General features: G+C 38.4%; 1 protein-coding gene across 4 annotated transcripts in view; it reads right to left on the reverse strand.

Moving 5' to 3' along the window:
- The window catches only part of SLC7A1 (solute carrier family 7 member 1), a 70,969-nt gene that overhangs the window by 6,341 nt on the left and 48,739 nt on the right, over positions 1-15,889 (reverse strand). For all 4 annotated transcript variants that reach the window (XM_072611828.1, XM_072611827.1, XM_072611830.1 and 1 more), the window contains 7 exons: positions 14,465-14,589; positions 9,594-9,816; positions 9,158-9,297; positions 6,303-6,405; positions 3,468-3,685; positions 2,798-2,964; positions 1,564-1,672 (listed from right to left, as the gene is read on the reverse strand). In XM_072611828.1, the coding sequence (XP_072467929.1) occupies positions 1,564-1,672; positions 2,798-2,964; positions 3,468-3,685; positions 6,303-6,405; positions 9,158-9,297; positions 9,594-9,816; positions 14,465-14,589 (1,085 nt within the window). The remainder of the gene's footprint in view (positions 1-1,563; positions 1,673-2,797; positions 2,965-3,467; positions 3,686-6,302; positions 6,406-9,157; positions 9,298-9,593; positions 9,817-14,464; positions 14,590-15,889) is intronic.

A 15,889-nucleotide genomic window follows, 5' to 3' on the forward strand; every position in this document is an offset into this window, starting at 1 on the left:
GTTCTGCAACTCCTGGGGCTATACTCCCTGTAAGGACTTGGTAACCAGCCACTTTACTTCAGAGGGGCTGCAGATGCATTTAGGACAGCTGACTAAGGATAAAAAAGATCCTCATAGGAAACTTTTGGGTTAAAAGTCTAGGGCACAGGATGTGTTTAATCTTGTGATACTGAGCTAATGCTTTTATTTATGGGGTTGGGGAGAACCTTCACTTAAGCACCTTTGCGGGATGGGAAACAGAGTAGGGAGGTCAGGATTTGATGATTTCACACAGGGAATTTGCAGTGCAGAAAATCCCTTTACCCTTACAAATCAAAATTCAAACTTGGAGAGTTCCCTAGGACATTGGAAAGTTAAGTGACTCTCCAAGGATTACAAAGACAATGTTTCAAGAGGGACTTGAATTCAGGTCCTCCTGGTTCTAATTAGGCTGTATAAACATCCTATGGGAGTCAACAAAGCGAGCCAACCTCATTCATGTGGCAAAGTGGCAGCTATACCAATATATGATCAAATATTAAACAGCTCTCCTGACTCTGTACTTTGAGAATCAGTGACTGTTGGCCAGAATGAAAAGGAACAGAGAAGAAGCAAATGCCCCTTGCTAAATTCAAGCCAGAGTCAAGAGCATCCATATCCTAGGCTATGGGAGAGATGAGGAAGAAATCTGTCTTGGAGCCTCAAGCACAAAGAATAGAGAAAAGGGTAAGGAACAGTTTGGTTTTTTAAAAAATTACCTGTTCTTTTGACCGAAGGAAGTGAGTACTATGTCTAAATCTCACTAGAGTAATGGTGTTTCTGTTGATATCAGTGCCATTGACTGCCAGCAGCTACTTAAACAAGTGGCTGAATAGCACTGGGCTGTGACTTCACCTGTGGTGGGGTGGGGAGGGGGGGATACCCCAGGACAACCATACCCAATATAGACCAACATCACTTAATGGCCACCTCCACTTTTATAGCACCTTACATGAGGTCATCATGTCACTCCCAACAAAAGAGGGTCCTGGCATTCAAGTCCACCATCCTCCCCCTCCAGGACTGATGTTGGGGTTTGTAGCAAACTATCAAGTTTCTCACAGGTTCCCTTTGTGGCCACAACCTACATTTGTCAAATAAGTTGGCTGGGATTCTGCATACAGTCCCATGGAAATGTTTCTTTTCTAAGTGAAAAGAAACCAACTAGTATGTAGTTCAAGCTCATAACCTTGGCCTCATTAGCAGCTGAGATAAGTGTCCTGGGTTATAAAATGCAAAGTATCACATAAGGAAAACCAACTAGAAATTCATTTGCTTTAGAGAAAATTTGCTGAATGAATCCTTTTTTTTTTCACATTTTATTATGAAGTATGGGAAGCAGGAAGTCTCTAATAAATCAAGTTTCTTGCTAAGTATAGAAGAGAATAGAAATAGCAATGTAGTATTAGAGGCCTTGGGACAAAGAAGTAGAGAGTATTCAAGAGGGCTCAGCTGTTTGAAAGAGGGAACAAGGGAAATAAAAGATGTTTAACATATTAAAGGGAAGTCTATGGGGCAGAAAGGAGTCCCAGGGCTCCCACCTACCTATCAACATCCACACAGCAAACCGGAGCCAGGTACCACCATCCAGCTGCATCATGAGATAGACGTTCACAAAAATACTCAAAATTGGAAGTAATGGCAAGAAGGGCACCTGCAAAGAAACAAGGTTAGGTTTCAGGACTCACTCTGCTGAACACCTATGCAGTACCTGGAAACACCCAAATTCCCAAGGGATTGTTTTGAGAAGGGAAAACGCCCATGTTATTCCACAAGGGCAAAAATCTACAGGGGTGGGAGCCACAGCTGAGAATTTGGCCCTCCACCTTAATATTAACTCTGAGCCCTAATTTCCACATTCACTGAAAGAAAGGCTTAACACAAGAAAAAAAGATTCCTAGCAACTCAATCTATATGATATTGGACTGCACTGCCTTGCTAGGTGGTGAGTTCCCCTCAACAAAAGTCTTCAAGCAAGGGTGGATGACCACGTGGGTCTCTTGTAGAGGGGATGCTTATTTTAAGTATAGATTGGAACTGATGCTCTCTGAGGTCTTTTCCAGCTCTGATGATCTGTGGTATTATGGGTAGTTTTCTGAAACTGATCTTATGAGTGAGAATGATCTCTACCAGCCTCCTCATAGGGGATCCCCACATACCCACTGCCCTACTCCTAAACATCTTTGAACTCTCTCCTGTCCCTTGACAAGACATTGTTAACAGGTTTAGAGCTCATGACACCAAGAGAGTCCACATATATTAATGAATGAAGGTGAATGAATTACTTTGTCCAATTACTTTCTATTACATGATTGCTATATGCCAAACACTGTTTTAAGTGCTGGGGATACACAGATTCTTTTTAAAAAGAGAACGTCTTTGCCTTCATAAAACTTATATTCTAATAGGGATATAAGAGAGAGATAACCAGTAAAGGGAATTTTGTAAGTAGAGTTAAGAGGATATGAAAGGGAAAGGCAAAAGGGTACATACAGAAGCAGGTCTGGATAGGTGGGATGGGAAACAGAAAGAGGTCTGGTGTCGAGAGCCAGTCAGTAGATATGGTTGTCAAAGTGGGCTAGTTTGCACACACTCAGTCCCCAATCTCAAAACTGTCATTCACCCTGAAAATGGCTAGCAGTGGTCACCAAAGTGGAAAATACTCCCAAGAGAGTACACAGAGCAGAGTGTATAATACAATACTGTAGTCTTGCCTAAATGGTAGTTCCCATAGTGACCAAACTTTCTGCAAAAACATATCTGGAAACAGGTGCTTTACCTTAAATGAGAGTTTAGTTTTGCTCTCAGGCTGTCTCCAAATGAGGATGGTGATGACGAAGCAGAGGAAAACTGATCCTACAAGGACGGCAATCACCCATGGGGCCCCCTGCTCGAGTTCCTTTTTAGCAAGGACAGTAACAATGCAGAAGATGATAATATGAATTCCTAGAAAGGACAAAATGAGAGGCAGGTGCTTAACCATTCACTTGGCAATCAGAGACTAACATCAGATACTCTCAATCTCTCTGCAAAAGAAATGCTTATTTTCAGTGGGCAAGAAATAGTTTTTTTTTCCATTTTTTTCTCTTAATATGACTATTAAAATATTGCACAAAATCATAATCACCTTAGGGAAGCAGGAAGGTACCTTCTTATCTCCCTTCAGTTTTGCCAGAAACGATTAAAATGCCAGAAGGTAGGTCTTACAAAAGTTTACTGAGATGCAGCATGGTGCAGTGGGGGAAAAAGTACAGGACTCAAGGGTCAGAAAATTTCAGTTTAAGTGCCCAGGCTGACACTTAGTAGTTATGTGAACATAGGCAGGTAAGCTCCTTCAACTCTCTGAGCCTCAATTTCCTGAAAAACCCCACACTATCTACCTCACAGGTAAACACCTGCAGAAGCAAGTTATCATTATCCAATGTTGGTGCCTTACGTAAAGAGATTACCTATGAGGCTGGTGGAGACATTCACAATGAACCCAGAGAGTTTAGAAGGTTCTGTGTTCTTTGGACATAATATGGCTTTTAGAGAACATTTCTCCACTTCTGGCAAAAATCCTGTTTGAGAATCACTGGTGCTCACTACTTCATTCTGGTCCACAAGGTCTAACTCTTCTGTTGTTCTGGCCATCTGGTATACCAAGTTAGGCTGCTCTGGTTGGTACCTACAAAACAGTAACACAGTTATTGCCGTGACCTTCTTTCTGTAATTAGGTCAAAGGGGAAAAATTAGTTTCAATTCTTTAAATCTTCAAATGCCACAAAAATTACTTTATTGTCCTAGCTGTTGAGACCAAGTTGTGAGATGGGGGAATGAATAGAGCACTAAAAAAGGAGTCAGGAAAACTTGAGTTCAAATCTGGTCTCAAAACATATTGTGACTCTGGGCAAGTCACTTGATCTATCTCAACCTCAGTTTCCCAATCTATAAAGTGAGGGTAATAATAGAGCCAACATGCCAGAGTTTTTGTGAGGATAAAATGAGGTGTTACTTATAAAACAATTTGTAATCCTTAAAGCTGCATATACTTGAAATCAGTCTGATAGCAATTAGGCTTAGAGCAATACCTTTATTATATCTTCTATACTACACACTAAAAATACCATATAAAAATCTGAAGAGAAACTGATCATTTACAGTGATGGGTAAGAGTTCATTTTTAACAAAACAAGAAACAGAGTTAATTACTAAATTACAAAACAGAAATACAAATAAAAAATAGATACATTTGATGATATGAAACTGAAAAGTTTCTGCATAGTACAGACAAAATTAATGCTCCTAGAATAATAGAAGTGGTTGAATGGGGGGAAAAAGTTTTTTTTTAAATCATATTTCCCTAAGAGTTTGGTACCTAAGATACATAAACAATTAACAAATATGTAAGACTCACAGGGTAGCCAGGTGGCATAGTGGATAGAGCACTGGGTTCAAATTCAGTCTCAGAAACTTATTAGCTGTTTGACCCTGGGCAAATCATTTAAGCTGTTTGCCTTAATTTCCTCCATTATAAAATGGAGATAATAATAACACCAACCTCCAACGGCTGTTGTGAGGATCAAGTGAGACAATAATTGTAAAGCACCTGACACACAGTAGGCACTTAATGCACGTTAGTTTTATTATCATTATTATCATTAAAAGACAAAGGATATGAACAGTTCAAAAGAACCACAAAGTATGTACAACCGCATCAAAAATGTTCCAAATGACTAAGAAGAGGAATGGAAATCAAAACAACCCCAAAGATTTCGCCTCACACCCTGCAGAATGGCAAAAATGATGTAAAATAGCAATAATCAATGTTGTGTGATGACAGGCACACTAAGGCACTGTTGGAGTTGTAAAATGGTACGACCATTTTGGAAAGCAATTTGGAACTATACAAAGTGACTAAGATGTCCTTTGAACCAGAAACTCTATTCCTGGTTTCGTTACTCCAAGGAAACTACCAATAACAAAAACCCCCAAAACAGCAAATTACTTATAGCTGCACTTTTTTGTGAAAGCAAAGAATTAGAAACAAAGAGAATGCCTATCAATTGGGGAGTGGCTAAACAAAGTGTGATACCTGGATGCAATGGAATATTACTATGCTGTAAGAAATGATGTATGAGGTGAAAATAGAGAAGCATGGAGAGATCGATATGAACTGAGACAAAATGAAGTAAGCAGAGCCAAGAAAATGACACATACAATAATGGTAACAATGTAAATAGAAACAACCACACCAAAAACATCCAAAGGGAAAATGGTAAACTGTGGAAATCAAGCACGATTTGAATAAAGAGGGATGAGAGGACACCCCCTTATGCAGGTGAAAGGTCCACAGGTGCTGCATGATGCACGTTTTCAGACTTCTTCAATGTATTCATAAAGTGGGCTGATTTTTTCCTTTTTTGTGTGTTGAAAAATACTATTCGTTATATGAGATAGCTCTCTGGGAGGGGAGTAGGGAGAAATAAGGGAGGAGGTTATGATAACGTAAAACATAAAAGACATCAATAAAAACTTGTTAAAAACTAACATATATGTAGATACATATACACATTTGTGTATATAATATTTATAATTATATAATCATATTTACATATTATATATAAATATAACAAATAATTATATATAATTATAAGAAAAATCTTTGCTCCAGGACCCCAGCTAAGTTAGAAGTCTTGTCTCTGTCAAGCTCTCTCCTGTCTTCTTCTGTCATACCCTCCCCCATCTCACTCTGGTGCTCCCAGAGAATAGGGAAATAGTAGTATGAGGGTTAAGTTATACATGTTTCTTTTATATCTTCAAGCAAATCTTGTTAATGGGGTACCTCCAGCTGAAGGCTTCCTTTTGAAAGAAAGTAGGCACTATAACACCATAGTACTAACAGGGTTATTATACAATGCTCAAATGGATCTGTTACCTCATGGATGTGGACATGACCCCCAGTGATGCAGATCACAAGTCATGCAGGTTTGCCCATTCTGTGAAACTTTTTTCCATGCCTGCTAAGCTTGCCATAGTGTGCTACGCAAAGTTCTGAGGACCTTCTTCATTTTTTCTGGACATCAAAAGAATACCACTGGAGCACATGGCCAACTAGCCATCATTCTCGCCACACGACTAGAATTATTATTGACCTTTGTCATGGGTTTTTACCATTGTCTAATTTCCAGTTACTGGAAAGCCCAACCCTTCTCACACAGGTTGGGAATCAGATGGTATTCATTTGTTCCATGGTAACCAGCTAGTGATTAGTGCATAATAAGGAGAAAAGAGAAAATGCATACCGTAAGACCAACACACAGGCTGCCACCAAAGAATATGCTAGGAGAGTTCCAATGGACATCAGGTCAACCAGATCTTTCAGGTCAAAAAGAAAGGCCATCACAGCTAGAAGGGAAGTAGAAATCAACATCTGATGAAGTCAGAAATATGGGTTGTTAAACCACCACCCAGATATATGTACCACAAAGACCTATTTTGCTATTCAAAGAACTCAAATGGGAAAGAACATGTTATGTCTTTCAGTGGGTTGTTTTTAGAACAATAAATAATGACCAGAAAAACCAGAAGCCATATGATAAACTGCCAAACTACAAAGCAAACCATGGTGCAGGATAATCACTGGAGCATGATTGTTACCTAAGGAAAGCCCATAGTGATACAGTACCATCAGTTTCTTTGATAGTATCCTTTCTTCCAGTTATTCAACTGCAAAAGATATCTGATGAACAGTCTATGTGCTCCACTAAGGTATATATCCTTAAGGTATCAGGGGAAACTGAGGAAGGTCCTTCAGTATGTTGAGTGGACCCTCCTCCTTATGATTAAAAAAAGGGGACAAAGGCAAGAGTTTTAAATTATGGGTACAGATCACTGATGGGATCACAGATCTACCTGTAAGAATAAGTATATAGTTTTCTAGAAACACTGGGACTGAAGGTTCCAAATTAAATTCTATGTATATTCCTGGATGTTGTTCTCTGAAAGGTCTTTAGAAAGACTGAGGAGACTCAAATAGACCTATCATCTCAATTTGCATATTCTTGATAATGCGTATCAAAACCCATCCATGCCTGTATATATTGTGCAACTCTTGTCTACATCCTCTAATTTCACTATGTTCTATGTTTCCTACAGGGGCTACAGCCCAACCCCAATTTTCCCTGACATCCTGAGGATACCAACAGAGCTCTTGGGTGGACACCCTTCTAACATCTCCTGAAGCACTTCATTGTTCATATGTTGTATCCTGGTCATACCCACCATGGATATCTCTATGTGATACACATTTTCACTTCTTTGGGGATGTGTGTTTAATGTCTCTGAAACATACAACAACACTGGCAAAATATTGAAAATATAGATATCCAAATGAAAAGCCAAATTTCTAATAAAGATGATCAATTTTATAAATTCTAAAAGAATAGGTATGCAGTTATTTGAATATTTTGTATGTACATATTTATATTTTAATTAGACATACATATGCTTCACTATTTTTGACTAACTGATCAAGAAGATTTGTTGAAAAGGGATGGTCTAGTTTTTTTTTCAACTTTAATTTTATGGTTGCTATAAATATATAATACCCACTTTTTAAAAACTATATACTACTTAAAATATTTGTATGCCTAATTAAAATATAAAGATACCAGCATTTATCATCTTGCTGGGTCTCAGTTTCCTTATCTATAAAATGAATATATTGAACTGGGACATTACCAAGTCTTTTACTGATTTATATTTTGCCTCACTATTTTTGGCTAACTGGTCAAGAAGATTTGTTGAAAAGGGATGGCTTAGTTTTGTGTTTTTTTTTAATTTTCACTTTGTGTTTGCTACAAATTTATAACTCATATAATGCCCATTTTTTAAAACAGTGAGATTAAAGCAATTTATCTAAAGTCACACAACTATTTAAATGACAGAGACAGAGCTAGAAATTAGGGTTAGTGACACCCCGAGACTTAATACTAGTAGCAACAAAAGAATTACAAACGGTCTTCTGTGCTGTTAAAACTATCACCAAATTAAACACACCACAAATGCCTAAATTCTTACTCTAAGAACTATGAAATCGACAACTGCTAACCACAAAAAAAATAACAGAATGACAGAACTGTTTTGGTGAACGACACGTTTTACTACTTCCCTATAAAACTTATCCCTTATTCCCCTCTCCACAAGGAGGAAATCAAGAACAATAAAAAAAAATAGTGCACATGATCAAATTAAGTACTCTCCAAATTAAGCAAAATGGCAATGTCTCTTTCTCTATTTCTAATCATCAAACAACTTTAAATTAACTGGTAGGTCCCTTAACGTTTCCATCTACCTCGTCCATATTTGTAATCTATCCCTGATGACCTAGTCTCGCCCACTATCAAAGTTAAAAAGAATGAGATCATACACTGGTTTTCTTATATTAAATAATTTAAATGCTGTAACTAGCAGACATACCAATACTGATAATATTTAGAGAATAATTAATTCATTTGAGGATTTTATGTTGCTCATTTATAAGGACTCAACCTGTCACTACAACTGCAGGCATTATCACTTTCAAATTTTGCAGAAATCTGGCATGAGAACTCCAGATTTCCTATCACTTGTATCTGTCAAGTTTCCTTCCTGTTTTGACTTAAACATATTTTTCTTGATAGGGTCTGAAATTCCTTACAAGTTCTGAGCCAAGACAACTTCAAAAGTAATACTTCCTAAACTGAGAAGACCTCTTACTGTCCACGTCCCCAGGGATACACTTGGCACCTATTACAAAACAGCAATTCTAAAGGGGAAATATCCTTTTCTTCCATGAGTTCATACTCTATAATACATATAAATCAAATGTTTGGTTTATACAGTTAAGGAGGAAATCACCTGGCCAAAAGATCAACATGGAACCAACTGACTAAGAGTAGAGGTGAATGGTTTCAGAGTAAGAAAATGTATTTTGAGTTCTCCTGATTGCATGGTGAAAAATACGTCACAATGTTCTGATGAATCTCACAAAAGAAAGTTTCCTGATTCTGTGGCCTCCGTTTCAATTTCTGCCTGATCATGAGCTACAAGAAGTTTCTTTCCAAAATAACCACACCATGTGCTTTGACACTCATGTAGATCATTTTCTAATTCTTACCAGCAATGGCACCAGAAGTTATGGTTGCTATAATCGGAGTTTTGGTCCTTTCATTGACTTTGGCTAAAAATTTAAACAGTAGTCCATCTTCAGCCATTGCATAAATGACTCGAGGCATGGGAAACATGGAACCTAAAAGACTAGATATTAGGGGGGAAAAAGGCAAAATTCATCAGGCTATCATTATAGTGAGCTTATAAGAAATAAACCAACAGTTCTAGAAGCAAACACACGTAGTCAAACAAAGACATCGTCCTGATAAATGATCCATTTCTCTCCCACCATCTCTGAACCCCCAATTCTCAGTCATGAGATGCTGTTTTAAGTATGGGTCACACAGAAAGTTATCAAAAGTATTAGATCTGGATGCAATTTTCACTTCAGGGTAATTCTATATTTGTTTTTAAAAAACATTTTTAACTAAATCAAAACTCACCTGGTGGAAAGAGCACAGAGGGAGCCAACAGCTACAGCATACTTTGCCCCTTCCCAGCCCACATGCTTAAAAGCATCAGGCAATGGGCTATTCACATCCAGGCAGAAGTAAGGCATCATGAGCGTAAGAGCAGCTGATACCCCAAAGTAAGCCACAAAGCAGATCAAGAGGGATGCAACAATTCCCACAGGGATAGCTTTCTGGGGATTCTTTACTTCCTCACCTATTAAAAAATGAGAGAGAAATATGCCACAAAGAAAGGATCACATAGCCCAAAGTATCAAACTTTTAACACCTTAACCTTCAAATGTAAATCAAAAATGGACTACTTTCAGGGAGTCTTCTACCCAAGAACTAACTAGACCCAATTCTGCTTTGCTTTTCAGATCAGTTATATCCAGGGTAGTATGGCCATAGTATACTCACCTTGAATAAACAAGCAGTAGACTACTTTTAAAGGTTCACAAAATATATTCCTCATAACCCTCATACATAAGTAAAGAAGAGATTATCCAAATTTTACTGTATTAGTCAAATCTTTAAGATGGGCAAACTGAGACTCAGTAAGTATTAGTGATAATATCATCACAGATTTGGAACTAGAAGGAACCTTACTGATCATCTTGTCCAAACCCTTCATTTATAGGTTAAGAAACTAAGGCCAAGAAAGGTGACTTTCCCAAATTCACACAGATTACTGGGACAGAATCCAGATCCTTCAAATCTGAATCCATTGTTGCTTCTACTAATTGCCCAAGCTAGAGTCAGAGCCAAGACTAAAACTCTTGTTTCCTAAGTCTCTCTCTACTCCCTATGTGGTCACATCCTAGTCTGTCCAAATGCATTCACAAATTCAGGCAAACTGAAGTATTTATGAACCCTTTTTGACTCTTCCTGTGATTTCACTGGAATGCAAAACTCTCAGTAAGGAAACTCCCTTCACTAACATAGATTTACAATTGTCCTGCAATTTACAGTCTTAAATAATATGGAATTGAAGACACAAGAATCTCTACTAAGCCATCCTAACCTATAAAACAGACAAATATATGATAGCATCCCTCCTCTTCTCCTCCACTAGTCATTATCTTCTTACACCCTGGAAACTGGTTTCTGGTTTTGTTATTTGAAACTGCTCTTTCTAAGGGTATCAGTGAGTCCCCATTTGCCAAATTCAAAGGATTTCTCAGCATTTATCCTTCCCTGACCTCTGTGTAACAATATTCATCCCTTTCTTGAAAAGGTAGGGCAAAGTCTAAAGAGCACACACAGAGGCCAGGAGGTATGAGTTCCTGTCTGAGTTCTGCTGCAACACTTATGTAACCTAGGAAAGCCACTTCATCTCTCAATGTCTCAGGTTCATCATCTATAAAAATTATCTATCGTTGAATTGTTTTAGTCATCTCCAACTCTTCCTTACCCATTTGGGAGTTTTCTTGGCAGAAATACTAACGTGGTTTGCCATTTCCTTTTCCAGCTCATTTTAGATGAGGAAACTGAGGCAAACAGGATAAAGTGACTTAAGTGTCCAGGGTCACATAGCTAGTAAGTGTCTGAGGTCAGATTTGAACTAAAGTCATCCGACTCCAGGAGTACAGCTTTATCCACTGATGACATGATTTATAACACCTGCATAGCTCGGCTTTTTTTTATTCTTTCTTGGCAATGTGTTCCATCTAGTCCTACCACTTCACGGCACCTCCTCATCTCCATTTCCTTAAGTGCTGGGATGAGATTGCACTTCCTTCTCCCTCCCACTAAAAGATCCTTGACTCCTTCTAAGGTATAATCTCTTCCAAGTAGCTTACATGGCTTCAATAAGCAGCTTTATCCATTGATTCCCAAATCCAACATTTCAAACCCTGATCCTTTTCCTGAGGTTTAGTTCCACATTTCCAACCACTTGCTGGAACCTCTCCAGTTGGATGTCCTCAAACCCGCCATGATGAAACACCACGTTTCCCTTCAATGGATTTCTAACCCTGAGAGTCTCCTTATTTGTGGTAACGCAAATCCTATAGTTAATCAGAGTCATTCTTCTCCTCTCATTTCCAATCACTGGGCCTTGATGACAATCCATTACTATGAATTACTAGTAATTATAGATTATTATATTATAGATCACTACTAAGAATTTCAGTTATTAATAGTGTGTCTCTTCCTTTTCATTTTCTGAACCTTAAAGTCCCAATACCTCGTATCTAACTAGTACCCTTACCTTCAGGCTCAATCTTTTTTAATCAATCAATCAACCAATCAATAAACATTTTTTAAACATGTACTAATGCTAGACACTTTGCTAAGCTAATAAGAGACCAGATTTATATTATACCTATCTATATATCAATTTATATTTATATATTATATGTGACATTATTTATATTTATATCATACCTATCTATAGCCATGGTTCCCAACCTGGGAGTTTTGGACCCATGGTAGTTTCAGTTAATGCAAGGAGTCCAATTCATTAAAGGACTCTATTGAATAAGCAAGAAGCTCTGTAGACTGAGTAAATAAGTCTCATAGAAATGTATTTTATAATTTCATACAACACTGACATATACTTTTTAATATATTTATCCACTACAATGCAAGAAAACAAATTGCTACCACTTCTAGCACCGTATCCCCAAGAGATCATAAAAATGGGAAAGGATCCCATATATACAAAAATATTTATAGCAGCTCTCTTTGTGGTGGTCAAAACTGGAAATCAAGGGGATGTCCATCAATTGGGGAATGGCTGAATAAGCTGTGGTATATGAATGTAATGGAATGCTATTGAGCCATAAAAAATGATGAACAGGACGACTTCAGAGAGACCTGGAAGGACTTATGTGATCTGATGCTGAGCAAAAGGAGCAGAACCAGGAGAACTTTGTGCACAGCACTGACCACAGTGTGCAAGGATTTTTTCTGGTAGACTTAGAACTTCACTGCAATGCAAGTACTTGAAAAATTCCCAATGGTCACTTAAGGCAAAATGCCTTCCACGTCCAGAGAAAGAACTATGGAACTAGATCACAGAATGTAGCAGATCATTTTCTTTTGTATTACATTTTGGTTTGTTTTATGATTTCTCCCATTCATTTTAATTCTTCTATGCAACATGACTAAGGTGAAAATATATTTATTAGGAATGTATGTGTAGAACCTATATAAAATTGTATGCTATCTTAGGGAGAGAGGGAGTAGGTAGTGGGGGAAGGATGGGGAGGGAGGGGGAAAAAAATCTAAGTTATATGGAAGTGATTGTAGAACACTGAAAACAAATAAAATATTAAAAAAAACAAAATAAAACAAATCACACTCAGTTAAGATCAAGCAATACACACCAGGTTAACCTCTCACTTTTAGCCAACAGTACTAAGTATGTACTCACTTCCAGGTAGTTTCCTACCCAAGAATTAACTTGACCCAATTCTGCTTTGCTTTTGAGGTCAGATATATTCAAGGTAGTATGACCATACTATATTCACCCTGAGTAAACAAGCTTGGATAAGGAAAATTAAATAAATGGTCAATTAGTGATGGGATTCTAGGTCTTCTGACTTACTTAAAAATTCCTAAAACACTTTTTTTGTACATGAAACCCCATGCTCAAGAACTGTTCCCCATTACTGACAAGATAAAAGCCAAACTTCAGTGGAACCTCCCATTCAAGGTAGGTACTAATATTACCACCTTGGATTCTCTCGATGGTCCTCTTACCCTTCATAAATTTGACCAGGGGAAACTAGGTGGCATAGTGGATAGATTGGTGGAAGTAAGGAAGCCAGGAAGATCCAAGTTCAAATTGGACCTCAGAAACTTTCTAGTTGTGAGACCCTGGGCACATCACTTAGCATCTGTCTCAGGTTCCATAACTGTAACATGGGTATGATAATAACAGCACCTACAACCTGGGATGGTTGAAGATCAAATCAGATAATATTTGTAAAGAACAGTACTTGACACATAGTAGGTTCTTAGTAAATGCCTATTTCCTTCCTTTTCTCCACAAAGACCCATTTCCACATTTTTCATGAAGTCTTTCTGATCATGCCCATCTTTCTTTTGAACTACTATGGTACTTCCTGTCTATAATGCTGACCTGGCAGTTATATGATCTCCAATTAGACTATAAGGGTAGGAAATGGCTCCCATATTTCTTTGAATTTCAAGCACCCACCTTTTATGGCACTACAGTGCCTTTTATGAGGGTAGGTACTCAATGTTTGTTGATGATTTGGGAGCAGTCCAATTCAGGCCATTGAATAGTCATTAGTTGACCTTTCATGTTATTTGAAGTTTATTAATGATTCTAATTCTATTTAATGAGTGTAAGTCTTGTTACATGATAATGGAAACATTAATACCTTTAGTACCAGTAATAAGACTTTTCCCCCCGGGAACCCAAAGACAAATGGTGAGAAGAAATACAAAGTCTTGAACAGCATGATGTAACTTCCACATCTGCAGTGGGTGGACAGCAATTCAGGACAGGAAAGGAAGAGCTATAAGCTTTAGCAGAGGAAAGCTTTTTATAACTGGTTATTCTTCTATTGAATCATATCTAAGTGCTTGATACTCATAGGTCTCAGGAGTCAGAATCACACAACGTGACTTTCGATATCATTGTTTCAGCTAATGATAAGAGGTTTTCCTTTTGCCTTCCGGACTAGGGATCAAGGAAAGAAACAAGACAGCGAACTGCAACTCTAAAATTTTCTGAGGTGTTCAGGAATGATTTTAAGCATATTAAATAAGAAAGAAACAAGTTATGATTCAGGTATAAAATTAATGGAGGAATGACAAGCCAGAAGATCATGGTGATGGTTGGTCCCCAAAACCTCCCAGGGTCACAATGTCCAAGCCCATCTGCTTACCTGTGGTTGCAATGCAATCAAATCCTACAAAAGCATAAAAGCAGGTAGCTGCACCCGACAGGACACCGCCGAATCCAAAGGGCATAAAACCACCAGAACCAAAGGAGCTGTCACTCAATGTATCACTAGGGGAAAAAACAGACAAATATTACTTAAGTTTCAATCTACGTTTCAACTTCTCAAGCTCACTGCCAGTCAGGGGTTTCAGAACACTTTAAAGTGTGATATGTAACACTTGTAAAGGGCTTTAATTGTCAGGGGTGGGGCTTGAGCCCAAGTCTCCCTGATGCCAGGTCCAGGATGCTATGCCATGCTGCCTCTCACTTAAGAGAGAAAGTAGGGGCTCTGTGATATAAGTTTACAACACACAGGAAAGAGGGAGGGCACCAACACTCACAGATGAAAGCACACACTTCATCCTGACAGCTCCCAATTCTCCTTGGTAAGGGAGGCTTGCATCTCTTTGCTCTGGAGCTGCCAGCATGGGAGCAAACCAGTCCTCCTACCTGCAGCCAGACCTCACCCTCCCACCCAGATCTCTTTTAAGGACAATCACAAAGTGTTTTCTGTCTAAGTAATAAGCCAAGTGAATCTTAAGTCTAGTCATATGTATTTTGACTGGAATAACTTAGGATGGGTATCTGATTCAGTCCAGAATTCATTTTCTTGTCCTCTATTGTCTTGTCTAGGGAAAGACGCCAGCTTGTAAGAGACAGTATTCTATAATCCTGTAATTCTATAATCTCCTCCTATTTTTATCTGACCTCTCTGGTTTGCCTGAGACATAGTCAGTAGCCAATAACTCTTTACCTACTTTTATTCCAAGCTGGCACTGAGCTGGTCTTTTTAGAAGCCTTGGGGCTCTACCATGAGGCCACCCAGTGCATTTTGCTCCTTTGGCTATCTTGAAGTAGACTAATTTTGCTTTGGGATGGGGAGGAAGTGAAGGCTGTTTTTTTTTAAAACTTGGCTTCACAATGGTTCAAATAAATACCTACATCTGCTTCCTCCCCATAGGCTCAGTAGACACAGGGAGAGTATCTTGTCAACCACCATCCCTAAAGTCATCTTATCACCTTTTCAGTTAGTCATTAAATCAACTAGCATTTATTGGAGCACCGGATTAAGGGCTGAGGATAAAAGAAAAGACAAAAACTTGATCCTGGTCCTCTAGGTGTTCATATTCTAATGAGGGAGACAATATGTAAATAATTAGGTGCATGCAAACCATATATGCGTGTGTTCATCCTTCATTGCTGAAGAAGACCATGCCATTAGAGAAATAATGACATGACTTGCACTTTTTGAGTGAGGGAGAGCTGTGCAGGTCACCAGCCTCACTTCTTCTCCAGAGTCATCTGAATCTAGCGACCAGATATTCATCAGGATGACTGGAGATGACCTAGGATGAGGCAATTGGGGTTA

The sequence above is a fragment of the Notamacropus eugenii genome, chromosome 5 (assembly GCF_028372415.1).
Source record: "Notamacropus eugenii isolate mMacEug1 chromosome 5, mMacEug1.pri_v2, whole genome shotgun sequence".
Taxonomy (NCBI): Eukaryota; Metazoa; Chordata; class Mammalia; order Diprotodontia; family Macropodidae; genus Notamacropus; species Notamacropus eugenii.